This window comes from Branchiostoma belcheri, unplaced genomic scaffold (assembly GCF_001625305.1).
Source record: "Branchiostoma belcheri isolate BF01 breed outbred unplaced genomic scaffold, Haploidv18h27 scaffold3, whole genome shotgun sequence".
Taxonomy (NCBI): Eukaryota; Metazoa; Chordata; class Leptocardii; order Amphioxiformes; family Branchiostomatidae; genus Branchiostoma; species Branchiostoma belcheri.
In genome coordinates, this window is record NW_017803909.1 from 7,908,579 (window position 1) to 7,934,308 (window position 25,730).

General features: G+C 41.8%; 1 protein-coding gene across 4 annotated transcripts in view; it reads left to right on the forward strand.

Annotated features, from left to right (window-relative positions):
* Nucleotides 1–25,730, forward strand: part of LOC109473748 (junctophilin-1-like) — a 55,146-nt gene that overhangs the window by 11,854 nt on the left and 17,562 nt on the right. For all 4 annotated transcript variants that reach the window (XM_019773761.1, XM_019773760.1, XM_019773763.1 and 1 more), the window contains exon 2: nt 13,344–14,142. In XM_019773761.1, the coding sequence (XP_019629320.1) occupies nt 13,344–14,142 (799 nt within the window). The remainder of the gene's footprint in view (nt 1–13,343; nt 14,143–25,730) is intronic.

Below are 25,730 nucleotides of genomic sequence, written 5' to 3' on the forward strand. Positions count from 1 at the left end.
CAAGAAAAAAAAAAGACAAGAAAAAGAGTGAAAATCTATGATTTATGGACCCAGTTGAACAGACACCACTCCATAGTATCGAATCATTGAGTCCAACACTTAACTTCCCTGTTACTAAATTTTGTGATGCGTGACTGATTTTCTTTTTCATGACATCAAGAAAGCTTTTGCGTGGGCCTGCAAAACAACATATCCATCAGGAACATCAACTACCTTTGACCCAAGCTCCTTTGAACACTTAACTTCCCTGTTACTAAATATTGTGATGCGTGACTGATTTTCTTTTTCATAATGTCAAAAAAGCTTTTGCGTGGGCCTGCAAAACAACATATCCATCAGAAACATCAACTACCTTTGACCCAAGCTCCTTTGAACACTTAACTTCCCTGTTACTAAATATTGTGATGCGTGACTGGTTTTCTTTTTCATAATGTCAAAAAAGCTTTTGCGTGGGCCTGCAAAACAACACATCCATCAGAAACATCAACTACCTTCGAACCAAGCTCCAAGGAGCAAAGCTGATCTCCTTACGTGTTTGGAGAGATTTCCTCCATGGCGAGTTCATTTATCTACGTTGTATCACTGTTCTCTAAAAAAAAGCAAGAAAAAAGTGAAAATATATGATTTTAGGACTCAGTTGACCTTAGCATTGAGTCATTGAGTCCAACACTTAACTTCCCTGTTACTAAATATTGTGATGCGTGACTGATTTTCTTTTTCATAATGTCAAAAAAGCTTTTGCGTGGGCCTGCAAAATAACATATCCATCAGAAACATCAACTACCTTTGACCCAAGCTCCTTTGAACACTTAACTTCCCTGTTACTAAATATTGTGATGCGTGACTGATTTTCTTTTTCATAATATCAAAAAAGCTTTTGCGTGGGCCTGCAAAATAACATATCCATCAGGAACATCAACTACCTTCGAGCCAAGCTCCAAGGAGCAAAGCTGATCTCCTTACGTGTTTGGAGAGATTTGCTCCATGGCGAGTAATCCGCCTGAGGGATGAGCTAAAGGCTGCAGTTTGTTTGGTGTTCCCACTTTACCACGCCGCTTCTTGACGCCTACGCGCAGGAGAAAATGTAAAGGTCCCGGCATATGGCCCTCCCACAGAAATCGTACATACCTTCTAGGGACGGAATAGTAAATTTTTATTCATTTATTTTTTGTAAATTTTTTATTGCATTTCAAAAAAAAAAACATACATAACACATACAGAACAACAAAAGGACAAAGCTCAAGACTAATAAAGACATAGACCACGGATCCATAATATAAGGTGGAAAATAAATAAACTATAACGTAAATAAATAATATCTACCACAAATAACAACAGATTAACAAATGGTAAATATTTTCTATTCATTTATTTATTTACTTATCTTACGGACAAATGGTTGGTCTCTTCAGCCGTTGAGGCTGATTTCCAAGAGAGCCCATGGAATACAAGAAAATAATATAACATGAAATAATAATTAATAAACGTAATTCGAAAATCATAAATCAAGATACAATAATAACAATCAGTGAGAGGTGTGTGAGATAATCAGAGGGCAAACTCCAAATAATACAATCTTAGGAGTGCTAGATCATTTATAAAGTACTTGAACATTGTAGTAATAAACCATATATACAAAGCAAACAAATAACAAAAAATACTTAAATCATAATCGGTCAGTGTTCAGGAACCTATAACAAAACTTTGGAAAAACAATTACTTGAAAACAAGCATTTATTTGACACTTCGCGTCTCTTCCTCCGCTGTAACAGTGTATCAGACCAAATAATGAATATACCAAAAGTCAAAGAAATCCGCCAAATCCACCGTGACCTACAGCTGCGAACACACAAACATTACCGAAAACAGAACCCTTCCGCGGAAGGCTATCTCCTTCCTGGGAGGTAAAAAAAAAGACAGGAAAATTTTAATAAGATTAAAATGACAGGGTGGAACACGGCAGCAATGCAATAATAAATTTGAAAATATTAGGTTATCAAAATCCTTTTTTGTGTGGTGCGTTTTTTCTTTCTTTCAAAAACAAGTTAGGTAACACACACTGTGTCTCCCTCGGGGCATGAAGGTTCCATCAAGACGTGATTTGGTCCTGCTGTGTCGGTGAGAATCCTCGGGCCATAAATGCAGGGTTTACCCTTTGACGAAGTCCTCCCGCTGTGAGATGTCATCTCCAGCATCTACGCGTCGTTTGAGTCGGTCTTCGGTCTTCTATTCGTACCGCACACCCGTCATGATGCCATTTATACCGCTAAATTGTGTACTAAATTAATTTAGAAAGCGCATAATGAGCTACCGGTACTTCAAACCACACTTGGAATCTTGTTTTTTTCCGGAACTATCCAGATCGGTAGAACAGGAAAGCACCAGTTCAAACTAGTCTTCACCGGATTCCATGTATCTGCTGAGGAAACCGATTAGTAGAAATTGGTCAAAATGTGGTGAATAATTGGCCAGATTAGTAATCCGGTCTTGGTTGCAATTCTGGCCGGCTAAGCCCACCGGCAAAGTCTTCACACCATTATGCCAATCCATGCTTATTTCTGTTGCAACTGAAGTACTAAGTAATCTGGTGGACACTGAGTACAAGCCAATGTTATTTTATAATCAACAGAATTCTTACTACTGTAACAGTATTCTGCATGTTAGAGAAAATAAACTATCTGTTGGGAAATAATCATTCTCGTTAGGCATCTGAGTTTGAGTTTTATTTAGATCCACAATTAGCTTCATAAGAGGCTATTCTTCCTGTGGTCTACACATTACATTCATATATACCGACATGTATATACATACATGTATTACAATTGAAGAGGAACGTACATAAACATTACAAAGTTAACAGTATGTAGCAAACATAAAAAACGAAGTCTGAAACGAACAGGAGTTGATGGACTTCAGGGGAAAGCTCGTCTGAGGATATTCTGTAACGGCCAGGGTGCCGGCTAGCTTTTTAACGGCCTCTTCCCAAGGGCAGGGCAGGAACAGGCCACGGCCAAGAAAAATAGGTGCTCGCGTGGCGGCTTAGCACTGGCTCGCCGGAGTCCACCCGGATTTCCTTCGCATTACCTCTGGGCGATGTGCCCTGATCTACATAAGGCTAATGTTTCATGAGGTTCATTACGGGGGAAGAAACGTCCACCGAACCACCCTTTCCTCCGAGAATGTTCCCAAGGTTTGCAACACGACGGGAATATGCATGGCACAGTCACCCGGGGGTTGGGTGATTTTGCGCCAGCCGTGCGGGTAATGGCGCGTTAGAAGACACGGGAAATGACATATTACGGGTTTTAGGGGTAATCTGCGAGCTGGCTTTATGTCTGTGTTAAACAGAAATCCCGGGAGGGTTCCAGGAGCTGTGATGAAAGGCTATGGATAGTCTCAGGTACTTTGGGACAGACGGATGGTCGACAGTTGTTGGAGGGCGCCTTTTGTCCACGGACGTTATTATAGCAGTGATTTACGTAAAGGATACATAAGTAGCTTCGAAGTAGGTCGTAAACATGGTACAGCTTTCTTCTGTTTTCATTAACAACAGTTTAAAAACTGGACAGATCCTAGCCCAGTAAATACATGTATATCACATCGCCGATGTTTACGTCTGCACCTTATTTACTTTGAGGATGTAGGAGGTTGCTAGTGTCATCATGGAAGAACAAGTTCGTCTCATACTGTTAATGAACAAGAATTCGTCTCATAGTGAGAGAGGCAGCCCGTGGGTTGTGAGGATATTTAAGCGTGCAATGTAGCTAGGCCGCCTTTAAAAATCGTCTCTAGCGGGGTGTATTAGCTTCTCATACAGAAGCAAATAGCTTCTCTTTTATCACGAGATTCTGATCGTCTTTGAGGTATTACACGATGAAATTAGTTACAAACCTATACCTTCTCCTCTATGCACCATACCACAATCGTCGTGGGTAATAGATAAGTTTAATTACTACATTTGTTATTATTGAAAACGTTATAGATTTGATTGGAACTTTTCGGAATAATTTATCGTGTTGGTGAGATGCACAGCTGCCAGGGTGTGCTGCTGCCGTCCCTATGGTGTAACCAAGCACCGTCGCCTGCCGCGTAACGCACAGAGAATAACAATGAGATCCCGCCATTAGTGTGACAGTAGGGGAGGACAGGGTGGCACGCTAGATTCAGCACCAAGGACAGGAACACCTGCGGCTTGAACCGTAGTCATACCGCACGAAAGAATGGGCTAAACTAGCCTCCATAGCATGCTAAAAACTGGGGGCTTTGGGGGTCTTCGTGGTCTTTGGGAGCTTTTATCTGCTATTTTCTGATTGAATATAGACAACATAGACTGCCTGGTTGAATTACCCCCGTTTTATAGAACTGGGCTAATCAGAAAACAACAGAAGACCACCAAACCCCCAGTTCTATAAGCCTGCTACGGAGGCTAGTGCTAAACGTCTTTTCGACGTGAAAAACCAAGTTATCCCTTAACACAAGTTATCCCTTGGAATATCTATATTAGATATATGTTATTGACGTAAAATATGAAAAAGAAGAATTGGAGACAAGAAATATTCGACCATTTCGAACAAAATTGGACCAAAAATTACATTTAAGAAATCATGCTTTTTACCTTCGTTGTTTTCTCGTGTTGCAAATCCTATACACAAAGCAAACAAAGCACCACAAGCGAAGCGTTGTATCAAGCACTTGAAAATATTGTTGGCATGCCCATATAGGCTAGTGTTATCCGATATTCTTGGGGATGGGGGCTAAATCAAAATCAAGTAAAGTAGCTTCCTGACCTCCGCCTTGATTCATATATATGAAAACATAAAACCAAACAGTAAGTCACCCTCAACTCCTGTCAATTCCGTATCTTTTTGGAACATGAAATGGATTATTTGCTCCATTCCGCATTGTCAATAGCAAGTTAGATATTCCAGACTGAAAAAATAACAATTCCTACAAAGCCAAACTTTCCTCACTTAACTCAGGTGAAAATGAGTATTGTCCTGTTCCGTATTTGTCCTCTATCTGCGTTGGTGACGGCATAAAATAAGTTGATATAACCTGAGTGTGCTGTAGCCATGTCTAGTCATGAAATGTGGGAATAAAAAAAAGCCCAATAATCTTGGAACTAGCCAGGCGAGCATACATCCCAGGCGATGTAATAAACTACCGGATGATGTGATAGATGATGTGCCATTTCTTAGCTGATATAGACGCAGGCAGAGATCAGATAAACTCCCTGTCTCTGTCAACACTGACGTATTCCACCGGAAATGCCGCCGGTATGGCGGATGGATCTCTCTCAGTCCTAAAAGATAAACGACCAATTAGTTCTCTTCATATAGACGTATCCTCTCTTTTATCGGGTGACGCCGGAGCCTGTTTAATCTTGGGGTTGCAGTCGATGGGCCAATGTAGCGTTCGTTGCCGGGTCGTTGGTGACCGACGTTATCGGTCAATATTGTCCCAAACGTGATCGAATTATCCATAAAACTTCTATTCACCATGAAATTGCTGAGCTAACACGGCTTCTACCTGATTATTTGACATTCAGAGGGGGGCTACAATTAAAAGAGCACCGCATATCTCTGTTACAGCATCAGCGGCAAGCCGCCCCAGTAGAAAACTACTTGACCTGTTTCCAAGCTGCTGTGAATTTGATATGATGGACGTTTGTAAAGAGAGCACCTTTTGCACCATTACCTGACTGTATGCCGGGTTTTATAAGTTGGCGCTGGCAGGAAACGACTCATTTACGCGCAGCAATGGCAGAAAGTAGGCCAAGTGAGCAGGTACTTGATTACATTGCGCGAATCATGGCGGGTAGAGGCCATCTGGGTGATGTTGTGTTGATTGTTCGTTTGCCCGATAGACTAGCGATTTGTAGGGCGTGTAGATTTGTACATTACGGTTGGCCCTTAGCCCGAGCGATGATAAAGTATCAAACGTGCTTGTATGCTAGTGTTGTATCGATTTCCTTTGCATTGAGAAGCCTTGCGGCTAGATCTCTACTTTTCTTTCGCACACGTCCATTTCATCTACTGCAGTAGATAGCTGAAATGAAGTGTACTTTCCTGAATCCAGAAATAGGCATTATTCTTTACGGCGAATTATCTCATAAATGATCATTACTGTGATACAAGTACATTTTTTATATTCACATATATCTATTGAGTATTAGGCAAAAAGCACAATTTGCTTACATAACACCTTCTACTCAAAACATACGACGAGTGTGAAACACATTGACAAGATACATGCATAATTACAAGGTGGGTTAAACCAAGATGAATACAAACAAGACAAGTTGGTGAGCTATCAATTATGAGAATCTACCCGTACAGTAGATAAAGTAGTACAAGTACATTGTAAAGGCAAATTTCTTCAAGGTGTTTTTGAAAAACCTTTCACTCTGTTTTAACTACCATAACATTTTCTACGGGCGGCCATTACCAGCCTGTGTAGACCAGCGCCATCATTTCAGCAGGAAAAATGGTCTTCCATATTTGGCGAGTAAAGCTGCTGGAGCAAAGTTACTAGATCCCATTCCCAATCTCCAGAGAAAATTGTCCGGAACTCCCTCCATCGTTACGATAAGACAGAGACTTATCTTACGTAAGATGGCACGCCTAGATTGTGCTGCTGTGAGGGTGGAAAAGCTGTGCTTTGATGTGATTAGGTAGATGTGGCCATTTTGCCTGACTGCAGCAATAAGACATGGAAATGTGTGGTGTAAAGATGTTTCATTGTCCAGTCAGTCCACACATGTCATGGCAGTTGCAGTTAGACAGACGCTATACATGAATGCCTGGATAAAAATCACTGGCATTGAGTACTGGATTTAACTGTCTGGTTGAATCCTTTCTAGGCACCCTGTAATATTTTCTCCTGTATGAAAAATATGTCTAGATGACTCCCTTTATCATAGAAATCGCCTGCAACAACCCGAATGACTGCCAGAGCACAGATTGCGTTCGGTCAGAAGAAATGAAGACAATGTACAGTCAGCTTTCCAATTCGTCAATGATTCATTCATGGCTTGGTCCACAGCATGATCTTACGATAAGGAAACTTTGCTGCCGAGTCATTTGTATGCCTGGGAAAGAGCAGACAGTCTTGGCACACAGCCGAGATAGAACCCCTGATGTCCACCTACAGTAACTCAAGGATGAGATTCCAAACAGAGCAAAGAAGTTGAATGATGCCGGCATTGGCTAAGCAGCAGATCACCGTGTACCTGGCAGCTCCTTGTCTCAAGAAGCAGGCCACTTTTTCTTACAAGACGTACGAGTGTGCTGAGAGTAAGAAAAATCCCCGGGACAGTGCAAGTTTAAGATGTCTTGGAAGACAAATGACCTGGTGATGGAAACAACCCGAATACACTCTGCCAGGCAGATAAAATCATCGAGGACATCTCTGCCTTTTGTATGCTTCTCAGATAAGATGTTACCATGTTATATAACGTCTTCATTGTCAGTGAGTGCAAGTTTGTTGTGCCACAGCCACAAATCTTGCTGACAAAAGATAATTCCTTCAGAAAGGCGCAACTCACCGAGGGAAATACCGTTAACACTTCCCCATAAAGCCAGCGGTAAATTGAAACGACTCGTAGCCTGTAGCAGGGATATTGCAAACAAAACACACGGCAGAGGATTTATCGACCTTATAGTATTGATATAAACGTTTCGGTGAGGCACAGTCGAGCTGTTGCCTACCCATTATAAGTAGGCCATTACTCTTGCCAGGTGTGGGCGTGGGTGTGCATCTGCATGTGTGTCTCTTTGGTGGGGAGCCCAAGGCCAAGGACCTTGTTTAGAAAATCACGGGAGATACATTAGTGGAAAGATACTAAACTGATGATAAATGATGATAATTTTGACGTTATTTTTGTCCACTGTTGTTAGGCAAGGCACTGTGAAGCTGATGAGCAGTAAAAAGGAACAATGTGATGTGTGGGCTGGTTCATGTTCTTAGATAGCTAAACCGGCTGGACAATTTTCTCTGGATGTTAGATCGCTATTAAAGGCACCCAGGATGTTAGATTTTGGGGCTTGGAAACCAGATTTTTTCAAAGCCAATGTTGTAGTCATTTATCTACATACTAAGTTGAAACAACACTGTCCCAATGTATATCGACAGGAAGCAAAAATGCCCAAAATTCTGACGAAAAACGGTTACTGGAAGGACCTGGATTGATTTTTAAGGTACCACCCAGAAAATAAAGGACTCATCTTGGGGCTTGTTTCTGCAGTTTTAAATAAAGTATGAAATACTGGTGCAAATGTGAGACAGTATGTGTCAATATACAAATTGCTTTATTCAGAATATTTCCAGTTTTGCCGCCCTGAAATTACATTGGATGCCTTTAAGATGGTGTCAGCACTGCCTACGACCTAACTCGTCCTGATCAAGCTGTAACGTCTGTTTGGCAAATGTCTTGCTTCAGCAGATGAGTGTCACAGTGACTCGAACAGCAGATCACTGTATACGGATAAAACTGCATCGAATAGGCTTAGGCGCCAGGAATTGCCAATGACGTTAATTACCCTATCTATATTATCTGCGTACGACAAAACGGCAGAAATTTGTAGGAACGATGTTCACGGTAGCCTTTCTTGTATCTTCAACTAAAGGGCCTCTATACGTTCTCACGGTAATGCTATGTTAATATATCATTAGCTATCACCAGTGTGTAAAATGGGACATTGCTCCGACAGAAAAGGGAACCGGTACAGCGTATTTAGGGTGGCGCTTCCTTTTAAGATAGCAACGCTAGATTAGGACACGTTTTGCTTATGGTAGGTAAATGACGTTTAAATCTGAATCTATCTATTCTTGACAGTGTGTTTAGGCTGAGTGATTGAGGTGTGTACTGATTGCTTTCTCGGGTCTGAGAGTTTGGCAAACGGTGCCCTAGAGGCAGAACAGGGGCTACGGTGTCCAATGTCAGGCGGTGTAAGAGGTCTATGTCTGCGGCCTTATATGGTGCGGCCCACGCGTAAACCGGCTGATGCCAAGTCATTCCTGGGTTGGGGTTGAACACGTAATGCTTTCCTCCATCCATTTCAATCCAAGTACGTAAGTCCTGGGCAACTGTTCCCTTCAGTCTGAATCATTTCACAGTCTGTGTATGATTGCTGAAAATTTATTGCACAAGACGACTTCGGAGAAAAAAAACACGAGTTCAGCCTTCCCCTGAAAGTTTTGTGATTACAGTCGTTGTAGAGTTAGAAAGATGGAGGGTAGTACCTAGAAACGAACTCAAGAATCAAGCAAATTCTCTGAATTCACCGGTGGACGTAAGAGCTTCTTGTACCATTGGCTGCCCCCAAATCACAACATCTGACCCCTGCAACAGTTGGCGTCGACTTTCTCTCTCAGTAAGTCGCCCATCGTTAAAGTATTTGTGAGGACACAAACAAACGATCTGAAAGTGGGCTTCCCGATTGATAACCTCGTTCAAACGAACCAATCTGCTGCCCGGGCACGCGGAGAGTGAGAGACAGGCCGTCAGGGTGCTGATAAAGGTTATATAAGGGTCTGGCAATCGTTGGCAGACAGCGTACAGGATCGGTTACTTCGCCTTGTGATTGAAAATAGCTGCTTCATGCAGTCGGCTAATGAGGACATTCACTGGTAAGATTTGATTATGGCGCCGTGTCAGGCTCGAAATTGCAGCCTGATGGTAACGACGGTTCGGTTTTGAATCCAACTGTCGGCACAGACGCCTTGCCTCGCGCGCCAGATGCCCTGGCAGAAGGCCGCCCTTGGAAACGTGTCAAGTCGGCGCGTCTGGACACGGCTGACCTTGGCGAACCACGTGAACTTTGGGGCTATAATTGCTGACACGTTTCTGGATTCTGTCCAACAGCGACGATTTGGCGAGGCCTGATTCCTGTTTAGTATCCATATATCCGATGCTTTCTATGAGATGTTTTCATCTTATGGCAGAGTAGAGACTCTGATCTGGTGGAACTGGCGATTTTCTACCAGTAAAGATCCCGATCGGAGTGTTTGTCGACATAGACACCTATCAGGATTATGTTAAAGGCATCCAGCGCAGTTTTTAGGGCTTGGAAACCCGATTTTTCAAAGTCAATATTCTAGTCACTTATCTACATACTGGGTAACCACACTATCCAAAATGTATATTGACCCTCATGGAGCAAAAATACCGAAAATTCTGACGGAAAATGCTTACTGGAAGGGCCCTGGGCTGATTTTAGGGTACTTCCATAAGATAAAGGACTCATCTTGGGGCATTGGATGCCTTTAATGTGTTATGGTGGTTTCCCATTGACGAATTCTTGATTTCAAACCAATCCATTGATCTAAAGTGACAAGAATCAAAGTTGAAAATTCTGGCTGTTTTTTAAGCGAATACATCAAAATTTACCGTGATCCAATTGGGATCTCTTCCGGTAGAATCGCGGATTGTACCGGTAGAGATCCTGATTTTCTGTTGACAGAGAATCCCACATTGCGATCTCTACCGGTATAGAATCGCCGACCCCACCAGATCGGAGTCTCTACCCTGACTTTGACTTGACTTTATTAGGATCCCGAGTATAGTATTTAGCGTACAAACTGTAGCTATTCTTCCTGTGGTCCATTCTGACATGTACACACATACATACGACACACGGAATATGTCAAACATAAAATAACAGTAGCAAAAATAGTAAAATACTACCCTGACATATATAGTTATAAAGAAACGGGTCATTGACCGCTGGTACCCTCCAATTGCAATTTGATTTATTCCATGCATGATCGCAGTGCACACACAACTCACCTACGTACACGTATAAGACCTTACCACTTGATGTACATTGCAATCCACTGTCCCGAGTAAAATGAAGGAATGAATGCATACCTTATATTCAGGGGGGAGGCAGGAGTGAGTGAGTGGTGTTATTACTGGCAAGTGCAATATTAGTTTTCCAAGGTTTGGCAGATAGACCAAGGCTATGCTTCTCGTCCTAACAGTTTGTGACAGTGACATACTCCGTACTGGGCTAGCCTATGTTCCGTAGATAGAACTTCATCGTTTTCAGTTCTTGTTGGGATGGTCTCAAGAGTCAAACAAATTAAAAGAGGACCTCCCACCACGAAGCGTTAGCCTGGTGTACACGTCTGATGAAAGATCTTGACATGTAGGTATTGATGTCAGTGAATAAATGGCTGGCTCGGCTGGAAGGGCGGCGCCAAACATGGCAAGGTCTAGTGCTTCCCTTTGCCGCGGACTTGCTGACTCTCTACCTCGGACAGTCCGTCTTGTGTATGTTCGTACAAGATGCCAGAGGAGACATTTTTTGTAGCGTTAATCTGAATCTTGCAGGTCCGTGACTCATGGCGTCGTCACCCCGGGCTCCCACAGTTGGGGGCGGTGGGGGCTTGGCTGTAGTCTCCACCAGACTCCTTTTGCAGGGTGAATAAATCGTAGAAATCGGTCTGAAAGGGGATATAATTGGCCAGAGAAGTTTCCCGGCCATCGATGGTCCAATTGGCCTGCACGGGAAACTCCTCTGGCCAATTATATCCCCTTTTTAAGACGATTTCTACAATTTATTCAGCCTGCAAAAGGAGTCTGGTGGAGACTAGCTTGGGAGGACTGGTCTGCTTTTCGGGCGCTTGTTTTGCACCGTACACTCCAGATGAGTCTTCCGGGCGATAGGGATAGAATCCCCGCTTACTTCACTACATCGAACATCTAAATGCTCAGATCAATTCGGCTTCAAGAAGAGCCAACATGATTTAGGAAAACCTGATATTAGCAGACTACGCATGTACTATTGCTACAGCTCAATATAATGATGAAGAAGAGATCTGAAGAATATCACACCACACTAGCGGAACTTATGGCCTTTTTATCACGGTGACACCATGTCAGGAGTTTATCTGTGCGTGTCGAAGCCTTCTCAGGCGTTTTTGTGACGCGCACCGCTTTTGAGCTCATTCGCTAGCCTCCGTAGCAGGCTTATAGAACTGGGGGTTTGGTGGTCTTCGGCTGTTTTCTGATTAGCCCAGTTCTAAAAACGGGGGTAATTCAACCAGACCGGCTATGTTGTCTATATGCAATCAGAAAATAGCACATAAAAGCTCCCAAAGACCCTGAAAACCCCCAAACCCCCAGTTTTGGGCATGCTATGGAGGCTACTCATTCGGCTTTGAGGTGGAAATGCCACAAATTGAATTCTTGCCTTGTTGCGAACTAGTACTTCATGAAGCATACACCAGGCGAATAAAGCGTATAGCAACTACATACTACCGTTTTTACCGCCGTCCCTCTATCAGGACCATCAAGAGTAATATAATTCAGCATATCTCTGAGTTTAAGGACCTTACATAACACTCTTACGTCGGAGAGAGAACTCGAACCAGCTTGTTACAAGCTTGATAAGTATCAACTGAAAATCGCTGATGCTTCTTCAGAGCCGGTTGAAGTGTGTCATTGCTGCTGAGTATGATGGTTGTTATCTCCGTGAAAGGGTCTCAGCTGGTCTATAATGTCTCCTACAGTTGAAGCAGAGAGATGATGGGTTGTTCGTGGAGGGGCACTATCTTCACTTACGTAAACGTCAGAGAAAACGTAGAAATGCCTTTCGGCGGGGATCTGCAAATGTCATTACTTTATCCTCAGTAATTGGAGTCATCAGGAAGCAATGCCAAGTGCAATGCCGGATTGTAACATTGTTGTTTATTGCTGTACATGTACATATATATTGAGCATGTACATGTACAGATTGAAGCTCTACTGGATTGTAACGTTGTTGATTATTGCTGTACATGTACATATTGAACATGTACATGTACATATTGCACCTGTACCGGATTGTAACATTGTTGTTTATTGCTGTGACGTTACGTCGTACATGTACGGGGTGTACATATTGAGCATGTACATGTACATGTACATATTGAAGCTGTGCCGAATTGTAACGTTGTTGTTTATTGCTGTACATGTTCAAAATGTGCTGTACATGTACATGTACATTTTGAACATGTACATGTACATATTGAAACTGTGCCGAATTGTAACGTTGTTGTTTATTGCTGTATATGTTCAAAATGTGCTGTACATGTACATTTTGAACATGTACATGTACATATTGAAGCTGTGCCGAATTGTAACGTTGTTGTTTATTGCTGTACATGTTCAAAATGTGCTGTACATGTACATTTTGAACATGTACATGTACATATTGAAACTGTGCCGAATTGTAACGTTGTTGTTTATTGCTGTACATGTACATATTGACAACAACATGTACATGTAGTAGTACAGTACAACGACAACAACATTGAAACTGTGCCGGATTGTAACGTTGTTCTGTCTTGTTCTCTAGGCACGTATCAAGGCCAATGGGTGGCCGGCATGCGGCAGGGGTACGGCATCAGGAGCAGCGTGCCGTACGGCATGGCGTCCGTCATCAACTCTCCCGTGCGCACCTCGCTGGCCTCGCTGCGGAGTGACCAGGAGAGCAGTGTGGGGGAGGGGGCCCACGAGGCCACCCCCAGCCAAACCAATCTCCAGGTTTCCGGCGCAAGAGGCGGCTTCGTTCTAAACATCTTCGACGAGCCTCCGCCAAAGAAAAAGCAAGCCTTCCTTAAGCGCACCAGCAGCATCAGAAAGTCTTTCCTTTCGGGGTTAAGGATTCGCAAGAAAGGCAGTGGAAGTAGTCAAGCTAGTCAAACGTCTTACCGCAGTAGTGAATACAGTGACATAGATGTAGAATCAACAACACCTTCTAGTATTAGCGGGGTGGAGTCCACGGGCACCACGTCAGAGTACGAAATGCCGCACATGGTGGCAGAGGAAATAGACGCTAACACAACAGAAACTTACATGGGAGAGTGGAAGAATGACAAGCGGAGTGGGTTTGGTATCAGCCAGAGATCGGACGGACTTAGATACGAGGGTGAGTGGCTGAACAACAGAAAGCACGGATATGGATGCACCACGTATCCCAATGGAGCCAAAGAGGAAGGCAAATACAAGCACAACTACCTAGTGCATTCAGGGAAGAAGAAGAACCTGTTCTCGGTGCGTTACGCCAAGATAAAGGAAAGAGTGGACCAGGCTGTTGAAGCTGCTCTAAAAGCTGCAGAGGTCGCCAGACAGAAGGCAGACATTGCAGTTTCAAGGTAAGTCGCCGTGATGAGGACAAAATACATGTAGAACTTGCCATAACGCCCTAGGGTTCTAGGATACGGAGACGGCGGGCGGTATAGACTTCATGGCTGTCTGGCCAGTTGCTCACGTGATGCGTCCGTAAGATCACGTGACCTATGTGACTCACTGGTCACGTGAATTCTGAGGAAGACCTCAGTAGGACTGTCGAGAAGTTTTTACTCTGTACTACGTTAACCCATCACAGAATAAATTTCATGCTAAACTAGGATATTGTATTGGTCAAGAGTACTCGCGAACAGATACTTTGACCACTAATAACGACTCTTACCGGTCCATAAATGTTATTAGTTTACCTTTAAAGCATTCTTCACTGCCAGGAAACTGACTACTTCCTTATCCGCACTACGTCAACACTAATCGAAAGTTACCTTATTCGGGTTCTCCCCTACTTACAGTCCAACCAAACCTTACGTAACCGAAACTTACGATAACTACTACCACATAACGTTCATCCCCATAAGCAACCGGGTTGGTGATGGGGAAAAAACAACAGAAGTGTTCATTTGGAGAATACTAATGCAAGGCATAAATTTTGTTCTATGGGTACGGTAGTTTGTGCTCAAGATAACTTTATACACGTACAGCTGAGACGAAATCATTAGGCCATTTCGCTGGCCCCTCGTTGATATACAACTAACGGCAACTTGACGGCCGAAACATTGACTTCATAGTCAATAGCATGCCCGCTTTCCCATTTCGCTGGCAAATTGTATAATTTGTCGTTCATTGGCCCCCATCGAAGGGCAAAATGACATGTAATAAGTTCATTCAAGAGACAGCGAGCCGTGAAACTTGGAGGCCGCGGTAAGGGGTTGTGTCATCAGTCCACCCGGGCACGCACACTTCGTACTCAGGCTACGTACGAGGCACCTACAGTCGTTCTTTTTTCCGCGACGATCGTGAAAGGGACTAATTAATAATAATATGTTTACCGAAGGAAAACATATTGTTTTTGCTACGTTTCCTCTTCTTCTGTTCCAAACACTGACCTCTGGCCTGGCCAATGACCTGATTTGTTGACGTCTCTCACCATGGTAACTGGTGTTGGGTTACATAATGTTGCAATTTCATAGTAGGAGGGATTTATACTTCTGTCTGAATATATATATATGAATGCATTTGAGTAAGAATGAACAGAGAAGACCGAAGGTAAACATTATGCATTTGCTTTGCAAATGTTATCTTTCTAGTTTTAACCTGCTGTACTTATTGTTCTGAAATGTACGACGTACGGCACGATTGTCGTGGGGAAAAACCTTTCGTCGTAGATGCACCGTGCGATGTATATGACTGGCGTCAGCCGCCGCCATGATTGACATATCCCTGCTAGCAGCGCCACAGTTGCCTGACGGAGACGGGAAGCTATGAAGGGGGCTTACACATGTGGGCATGTGCGTCTTTCAGCCAGCGTGAGAACGTCAGAACGGCTGCGATGACATAAATAAAGGCTTATATGGCCGCCCCGTAATCGCTGCGCTGGGCACTGCTGTGTCTTGTGAGATTCCCGGCGAGCCGCCCTGACTGATTACACCTTGTTTGGGAAGAATGGATGAGCGGCGGTGCCGACTCGCGCTATTGGACAGACGGAGACGTCACCGCGTCCGAGGCTTCATCTCGGAGTCCTGCGTACCGCGCCGCGGGGGAGAACGTTACTGTATTTGTAAGGCCATGTTGATTTGATTATATGGATGACATCCACGCACGCATGAATTTTCGGCCGTTTCCAAAAGAAAAAAAGTTTTCAACCACATTGTCATTGTAAATCGAACAAAACAGTTACAAAATGAGCAAATATATACCGTAGTAACTTGCAAAAAAACGATACCAATGTCGTAGAATGCCAAAATCAAACGAAAAAGACGAAAATGTAAAGAAATGAATTTGAAGACTAGATTATTCGCTTACCATACTGTGTATCATTTGTATAACCTTCATGACCACGTAGATTTCATATATAATGGAAGCAACTTTTTGTTGCCAAACGTTTTTTTTATTCGCACGCGCGCATCAGTTTTGGGGTCCCCAGAGGATGTCATCCATATAATCAAATCAACATGGCCTAACGAGTCAAAGCCTGCAGGACTAACCTCAAAGTCTGTCCCAATGTTCAACGACGTTGGCACACAGGTCACAACACCCCATATAAGAAAATAAGCATTGCCCTAGGCGCTTTCTTTTCATTTTGATTCCGTAATGTTCCCCTGGCCAAGATTGTAGCATACAGGAATCTCATCAAAAAGCCTTGTTAATCATGGGCCTAATTAGAAAAAGAAAAGGCGTCAGCTAATTTGCCCCCCCCCCCCAAAAAAAAACTCACCAAAATCAAGTCGTGGTGCTGCTGAAACAATCCATTATACAACTAAACATGGAATTTCCAATCCATTAGTCAGTATTTCTTGTTTTCAACGCCATGTGATGCATAAAAAATTCAAACCGATGACTGAATTTTCCAGGCATCCTAACGATTTTCGTCAGATGTCACATCGAGTTATGCAAGAATAGTCGAGTCAGGTCATGATGGCGGTAACTACTAGTACTAAACATGGACAGACTAGACCAGCTCTAGCGTACCGCTTTCCTTCCTGAGCCCACACGGGGGGCAGCTGAAGCCGCTCGGCGAATTCCAAACGCGCGCCTGGGAGTACGTACAGTTATACAAGGCAGGCATCACTGTGGGACCCCGTAAATCAGTTATGTAACAGCCGCGTTCATTGTCACGCCTTCCCCTTAACACGAGCTCGATTGCTCGTCGGCCATGATTTTGCACGGATTCTAAACATCACAATCGAACAACGTGGGTTAACGAAGGGCCTCGCCCAAACACGCTTTAGGAAATCACGTTATGTTCCTAAGGCCACAGCCAGTAAATTGTATGGATGACATCATTCGTAGGCTCCAAATCTAATGCGAGCCGGCAAAAAAAAAACAAGGCGGGCCGAAAAAAAAACAAGGTTCCTACATTTTAAAATTTTGACTCAATCATTGACATTGTGCAAATGGTTTTGATTCAGTGGGAACATCACTTATACACAGCCAGCATCACTGCATCAAAGTGACAAAGCATTAAATCATAGCCTTTTCTTGTCTCCTGTCTTCATAGTTAGCTCTGTCATCCACGTTCCAGCATGGCAACGGACATATTTGCCCATTTTCGGCATGGTGACCACTGTCAGAAGGCAACAAAATTTCTTCTTTTTTTTCTCTCCAAAAATCAGGCGAAAATTAGTGCGCGCGCTCATGCCATCCATAAAAATGAGTTGCTGTGGCCTAACGTGATGAAGACATGTCGTCTGTAACGAATCCCTTCACGGCCTGCCATGCGGCGTCTGTTCATGGGGCTGTCCCTGATTCGTTCTGCAGGAATTCAGTCCAAGGCAACTGGATCGGTGGGACATTCGTCGTTCAATAGCGGGTGCCAAGTTTTCGATTTTTGTTCAAACCACGGGAATACTTAGCCTCCATAGCATGCCAAAAACTGGGGGGTTTGGGGGGCTTCAAGGTCTTTGGGATCTTTTATGTGCTATTTGGTTGAATTACCCCCCGTTTTTAGAACTGGGCTAATCAGAAAACAGCCGAAGACCACCAAACCCCCAGTTCTATAAGCCTGCTACGGAGGCTAGGGAATACTGCATATTTACACGACATCAACGTCTGAAGTACTATTAGCAGGTGTACGAAAATTCTACAAATTAATCTTTCGTCCTACAAGTTTATGTGCCATTTTTTAAAAAAAACATTCTAATCGTAATAAGGCTTGTTGAGACATTCGTCGTTCAATAGCGGGTAGCCAAATGTTCGATTTTTGTCCAAACCATGGGAATACTGCATATTTACACGACATCGGCGTCTGAAGTCCTATTAGCAGGTGTACGAAAATTCTACTAATTAATTTTTCGTCCTTCAAGTTTATGTTCAATTTTTTAAAAACATTTTAATCACGATAAGGCTTGTTGAGAAGTGAGAAGACATCTTGTGAGCAATATATAGCGGGTGCCAAAATGTTCGATTTTTGTTCAAACCACGGGAATACTGCATATATACACGACATCAAGTACTATTGGCAGGTGTACGAAAATTCTACAAGTTTATTTTTCGTCCTTCAAGTTTATTAGCAATCAAAAAACATTTTAATCGCGACAAGGCTTGTTGAGAAGTGAGAAGGCATCTTGCATTTTTTGAGCAATTTTGTTGAATGCCGGCGCGCCTTCCTGGACAACTCAGTTGAAGGTTTCCCCAAAGCGATTGCAGCTAATAAAGCAATTGTTTCATTTATGAGATATAGCCGTTTTGACAACTTCATAAACCTGACAACATGAGATACAACATCTAGCAGTAACGTTACCCCACGGGAGGAAAAGGTAACGCGATACGACGCTTCCATAGAATCCACGTGACGGTGAAGCAAAAGAGTAAGGCCATGTTGATTTGATTATATGGATGACATCCACGCGCGCATGAATTTTCGGCCGTTTCCAAAAACAAAAAGTTTTCAACCGTACTGTAAATCGTACAAAACAGTTGCAAAATATGCAAATACATACCGTAAGTTGCAAAAAGAATATTTCAAAACGATACCAACGTTGTAGAATGCCAAAATCAAACGAAAAAGACGAAAATGTAAAGAAATTAATTTGAAGAGTAGATTATTCGCCATACCATACTCTGTCCCATTTGTTCAACCTTCATGACCACGTAGATTTCTTAATGGAAGCAACTTCTTTTGGCCAAACTTTTTTATTCGCAGTTTTGGGATTCCCGGAGGATGTCATCTATATAATCAAATCAACATAAGCGTTCCGAATGAAATCCAATGAAACGTAATCTGCGTTTGCTTGGACAGAAAGAAGTAACTAGTTTTCTTTCAATTGTAAATTGTAAAAATAAGAGCGAAACCGAAAATTGATTGGAAAGCATGAATGAGTCATTATGAGTCATACCTAAAACCTGGAAAATATCATATTTCATATCATGTCATTTTTCATTCGTTTGGCCGAAGCGATACATACACCATGTTTTCCCCAAGAAGTAAAAACTTATCTTTTTTTTATTTTCCGTCATTTTTATACAGGGTGGCCCATTAAGTGATTGCACTTCTTTCCAATATGGGCCCTGTTTTACACAACAAAACGCAACAGTCATCTACAAACAGTAAAATTGGGATAGAATGAATGGTCATACAGTAGAAAGTCTAGTTCATCAAATTTGATAGCAGTGTGCCAAACTAAAAAGAAAAACAAAAAAAAACTACATACAGAACTATCTTCATGCGCACACACCTTCAATGTGCAAAACAAATTTACCGGTTGAACAGATCAAAGACATCGTTAAATGAGGCAGTTTTAAGTTTTGTCACGTCTATGCAGATCGACTCCAAACTTGACTAACGTGAGATGTCAAACCAGAACGTTCCACATTTTAATCCTCAGTTGAAGGTTTCCCTAAAGCTAGTAAAGCAATTGTTTTATTAATGAGATGTTGCTATTGTTGAAGAGATCAAAGACATCTTTAAATGGAGTAGTTTTAAGTTTTGTCACGTCTATGCAGATCGACTCCAAACTTTACTAACGTGAGATGTCAAACCATGAACGTTCCACATTTAATCCGACCATGTACCCTGCATTATACATTATATGTTCAAACGCGCGCAGGCAACGACCTCTGTCACCGGTAGAAGGATGAAAAACTGCTTTGGTTATTAGATTATGATCCCCTCCAACCGAGCGATAATGACAAAGTCAGTAAACCACGGCCCACGGGAGCACTCTCCGTCTGTAAGAAATGAACTTTCCGTGGCTCTAGACAAGAGAACAATGATGAGGAGGGCCCTTAAGGGACAGTAATGTAGTCATTACTCACCCTGCCGACGTGGCTGTCGTCGCGGCAGGTTTGCTGCTGACCTCATCAGGCACAGGGCAGCAGTCGCACGTCACGTGAAGCAAAACAAATTACGGAGAACTCAACTTCACGTCGTCATAGACCCACCTGGGACTACCCTGATAATGTGAAGAAACTGTTTTTCCCCCTTCAAAGGGTGAAGAAAGTCATACACTGTGTAGCATAAACTTAAAGGCATCAAAGTCCCATCTTCTCATTTTCATTGGTAACTTTTTTAACCTTTCTCAATATTCATGAAACTAAAGATTTGTAATGTAACATTGATCCATCCGACCACCCTGCTGATAATGTGGAGAAACTGTTTTTTTACCCCTTTTATTTCAAAGGGTGAAGAAAGTCATACACTGTGTATAGCATAAACTTAAAGGCATCAAATTCCCAATATGATCCCATTTTCATCGGTGACTTTTGAACCTTTCTCAATATTCATGAAACTAATGATTTTTAATGTAACATTGGAGAACTGTTTCAAAGGGTGAAGAAAGTCATATACTGTGTAGCATAAACTTAAAGGCATCAAATTCCCAATATGATGGTCTCATTTTCATCGGTAACTTTTTGAACCGTTCTCAATATTCATGAAACTAATGATTTTTAATGTAACATTGGAGAACTGTTTTCCCCCCTTTTATTTCAAAGGGTGAAAAAAGTCATACACTGTGTATAGCATAAACTTAAAGGCATCAAATTCCCAATAAGATCTTCTCATTTTCATCGGTATCTTTTTTTAACCTTTCTCAATATTCATGAAACTAATGATTTGTAATGTAACATTGATCCGTCTGGAAGCCATAGCGGGACTGGGATCTGGTTTCTCCTGCAAGAGAACATGAAAAGAAAGCTGCACATTACCGAACGACCTTCGCCAAGTGCTCGATCGATACAATGTCGGGAAAGGGAGATGCCGGTGACCTCGATCCAATGATGTTGTGATAATATTCGTAACCTTTTGACTGCCCTGATACGGAAGGCGGTCAATATGCATCGGATTGCCAATCTATCAGACAGTGTGTGTGTTAGGTGGTGGTGGTGGAGGGGGGTGCCCAGAGAATGGAACACCGTTGTGTGTTGGGGGGGGGGAGGTGCTCAGAGAATGGAACACCGTACCACAGGGGTCTTTATGCTTGGTTTGCAGAATCTTTCCATCATTATTTCCAACTTGACTTTAGATTCTTTATAAGTGTAACGTTACTAGCTTTCATAATCTCCTGTTGGCAACTGTTTTACACCTTTTATCTCTTTATTTTCTACAACAATAAGAATCTTTCCATCATTCCGTCGAACTTGACTTTACATTCTTTACAACAGTAACATTACTTCCATAATCTCCTGTTGGCAACTGTTTTCCATCTCTTATCTCTTTATTTTCTACAACAAAAATGTTCTCTTTTTTTTCTTGTAACACAGCACCTTTCATCTTTAAAGCAAGCTCATGTTCATTACTGCATGCAGTGATGACTAATTAAAAATCATGATCACACACTTCTTCCTTCTCTTGGTGTAAGAAGGATAATGACATGAAGTACTCGGTACCCAGACACAGTAAGACTGTGATGTACGTGTAACAACAGTTCAGCACCAAGGAGAGGACCACTATAGGAAAGCTCCTTGCCCTTACAAAATAAGAACCCCAAAACAGTCCCCCAAATTGGGTCACTTTACACTACCTACTTGGCCCAAGGCTGTTTAACCTTTGTCCTGCTGTAGTAGCCTATTGGCACCAAATTTGTGTTGGTTATGGGGTTAGGCAGCAGGGAGAAGGTTCATCCAATTTTGTGTGAAATTACAAAGACATTCAGCTCAAGCATTAGATGTGCTGTCAATCACAGTCTGTAGTCAGACCAACATTCTAACAAGTATATGGACTCCATCCTTTGAATTCAGGATCAGAGAGGGTTCTGAAATCATAACTAATTATGTCAAATTGTATTTCTGTGAAACCTTTTGACACACCATGAAGTGTTTGAGCCAGAAGAGCCAAGGCAGCAAGATTGTTGCCGTCTTTAATTTGCTTTGACGGTTGATCTGCGTACGGTATTAGATCCCCTTGGTTTGCAATCTGTAACCCCTCCTACCCTCTGGCATGTGTGTGCAGATGAGTGGCAGCCAGGGATGAGCCCAGATCAATGGTTATCTTGATTACAGGTCTTTAGAAGTCAGGAAACCCATTAGAAACAAACCACATACACAAGCAGTAATCAATACTATATTGTACCGGAAAATTACAATGGCGCTACTGGGGCGAAAACACCTTACGGTTTGGAAGCAATCCCATGCTTTGACTCCCCACATAAGGCCACAGCAATCTAATTTGTTGGTTCTCGGATCTTTCCAGAAAAAATATGAAGCGACAGGGCGAAAAAAAAATAAAAATGAAAACAGGCCTAGACATCATATTATGGCCCAAAATGCTACAATAGGTGCCATGAAGACAACACAAAAGGCTGGGCGAATATTTAAACAATGAATTTTGAACTTTAAATCAAACCACTGCATTGATAGATGAAATTGTAACAACTAGGAAGAAAAGGACTTTCCTCAACAGTTAGGGGCAAAATATGAGCATTTTTGAGTTGATTCAGAACCAGAATCTTTTTTTTTTTTGCAAATCAGAAAAAAGTGAAGAGGCGAATCCGAGAACCAACAAATTAAATTGATGTGGCCTAAAAGGGCAGTGTTTCTCTCTGCGAGTGTCTCTTGATGTTTATCAAAGGTATCAGTCATGAAGATCATGAATTATGAATGTGCTTGGTAAATATTGCATGCGGCATCCGTGTTATGGTGTGTCCAGTGGTTACTCGAGAATGTTGACATCAAACATGATACATTCATGTATACATCGGTGCAGGGAGACTAGTGGACAAAGGAGGGAGTTTTGATGTAATTTGGTGTACAGTCGATTCAATTATGTTGTCAGAAGTTGACAGTTTGAGGACGGACAGTGTAGTGTGATAAGTTTGGATGATAGGTTATGACAAACTGTCCAGTGTTCTTACTTCAACATCTCAATTCATGTAACATTTCTTGTGAGTTTATAAATTGCTAATTAATAATGGACGTAGGCTTTTAGAATTAACATGTACATGTAGTAGAACATTCTGGATTGACAATAACACATAACATCTAGAGAGAATAGAGACATAACATATAGAGAGAAAAGTTTCAAATCAACTGTCAGATTTACTTCTGTGTCTGTAACGATAACCTCATACATTGTACATAGGACAGGTCTACCATAGCTCCTGCCTTCTCACCATGTACATTAACCACCTTTCTACATGACAGAAAACATGCTTTTTGCCGTGGACGATATGAGAGGGAAGGCAAATGACAGATGACTTGTTCAGAACAGACTGTCAGCTGACATTCTAAGCTGTATGAATATGAAGTAAAGCTCCGTCCTCTGACAGCGGCGGTGCCCCTTTCAAGACAGATAAATGCCACTGCACTCTGAAATGTCAGAGGTGAAAGGCCACTGACCAGGCTGTATTTCATGCCTGCCTGAAGGTAAAGCACTCCCCGAGGTAGAAATACACAGATCAATATCTATTTCCTGCCAGTCTAGCAGAACGAATCCTCCAGCAAGAAGGAAACAGGAAAGACAAACGTGCAATGTTTCTCTAAGTAGACGAAGTAGAAAAAAAATCAACAAGGAAGCAGACAGAATTCAAATATGATGTAGTCATCATAGCATCATTTTTACAAAATAATTTACATAAGGTACTGCAAGAAGGAAACAGGAAAGACAAACGTGCAATGTTTCTCTAAGCAGACAAAGTAAAAAAAAAGATCGACAAGGAAGCAGACAGAATTCTGATTCATTCAAATATGATGTAGCATCATTTTTACAAAATGATTTACAGAAGGTACTGCAAGAAGGAAACAGGAAAGACAAATGTGCAATGTTTCTCTACGCAGATGAAGTAAAAAAAAAATTGACAAGGAAGCAGACAGAATTCTGATTCATTCAAAATTAATGTAGTGAGGAACTGACAACAATGTGCAAGTCATCATAGCATCTTTTTTTGACAAAATGATTTACAGAAGGTTGGCACATTATCAACCAAGTGCTTTTTTGACAAGGAAGCAGACAGAATTCTGATTCATTCAAATATCATGTAGCAATCAAGGAATTTAAAACAAAGTGCAAGTCATCACAGTATCATTTTTACAAAATGATATACAGAAGGTTGGCACGTTGTTAACCAATTGCAGCCTCTCTTGGCACAGGGACCCTTCTGCGGGAAAAAAATCAAGAAGGAAGCAGACAGAATTCTGATTCATTCAAATATCATGTAGGGAGGAATTTTGACAACAATGTACAAGTCATCATAGCATCATTTTTACAAAATGATTTACAGAAGGTTGGCACGTTGTCAACCAAGTGCAGATTCTCTTGGCACAGGGACCCTTCTGTGGGGAATTATAGGTTGTGTCGAATGTAAAACTCTGACATTTTCCCTTTGCACACAGGGACGATGATGCCTCTCCTCACTGATGATGTCTGAATAAAACAGTGCCATTAATACTCAAATGATTCATGGTTTATCACAAGCGTTTGAAGTGTTGTGAGGCTGTGTCTCAAGTACCCATACAGCATTTGTTAACAAGGTCAAAGTGGTGTCAGTGTTTTCCACAGCATGCTGGAAACTTTATTGATCAAACCAAAGTCTGTATATAGCCACCATATTTGGATGCTGTATCATTTTAGTATTATGTGATAACTGGGAGCAGGAATGCTGTAAAAAATTCCTGGAAACCTGTGGCAGATATAATTTTCTGAAACAAGTTTCTCACAAAAAGCCTTTAAAGCCGACACAGTTGCTTACAAACTGTCAAAGTCACACATTTTGTCTGGCCTTTTATTATAAATCACATTTTCTCATTAAGTTGACAAAACTGCAAATTTTCCCAACTGAATTCCAGGTTTAAAGCTTGTCTTTAGGAAAGGAAAGGGGAAAGATATCTGGTGCAAACTGGGAATACACATAACACTGTATCACGGCTAGATATAATCCTGCCATGACAGAACTAGAGTGATATTAAAAGCACTCCAGATCCATGGCTCTCAGAACACAGGCTAATGTTTAATTGATGACACTTGAAAAAACATATGGCTATATGGACTGTGCACGTGCATAATGGGGACTACACACTGCTTGTCTACTATGCAATCCTATGACTAACTAACACAGCTCATGAAAAATTTATGTCCAGATTAAATGTACAGTGGGTTAGATACATGACATGTCCTGAGCAACATTCTGCAATATTTATTATTATTATTATACGATAAGTCTTCATAATATGTGCTCTGGTGCAACAGCACTCTTCACTTAAACTCCAAAGGACACAGAATTTAGAAATCTGATAATTATCCATTTTTATGCAAGATGTACAATATTGTAAATGCTGCGCTCACTCGGTGGCTTGATTCGGTGGTTATAGCAACTGACAAGGCTATATTCACCTTGGGGCAGGTCATTAACTCGTAATTGAGAAACCATGACACAGTGTCTTTATCTTTATGACAAGTTTGCATGCTTTTAATATTAAGATATTCCAAATTGTCCATGTTTTTTTCAAACTCAAATTGACCAGTGTTGCATGATATTGTGAGCAGAGTAAGTTTATGATGTTCTTT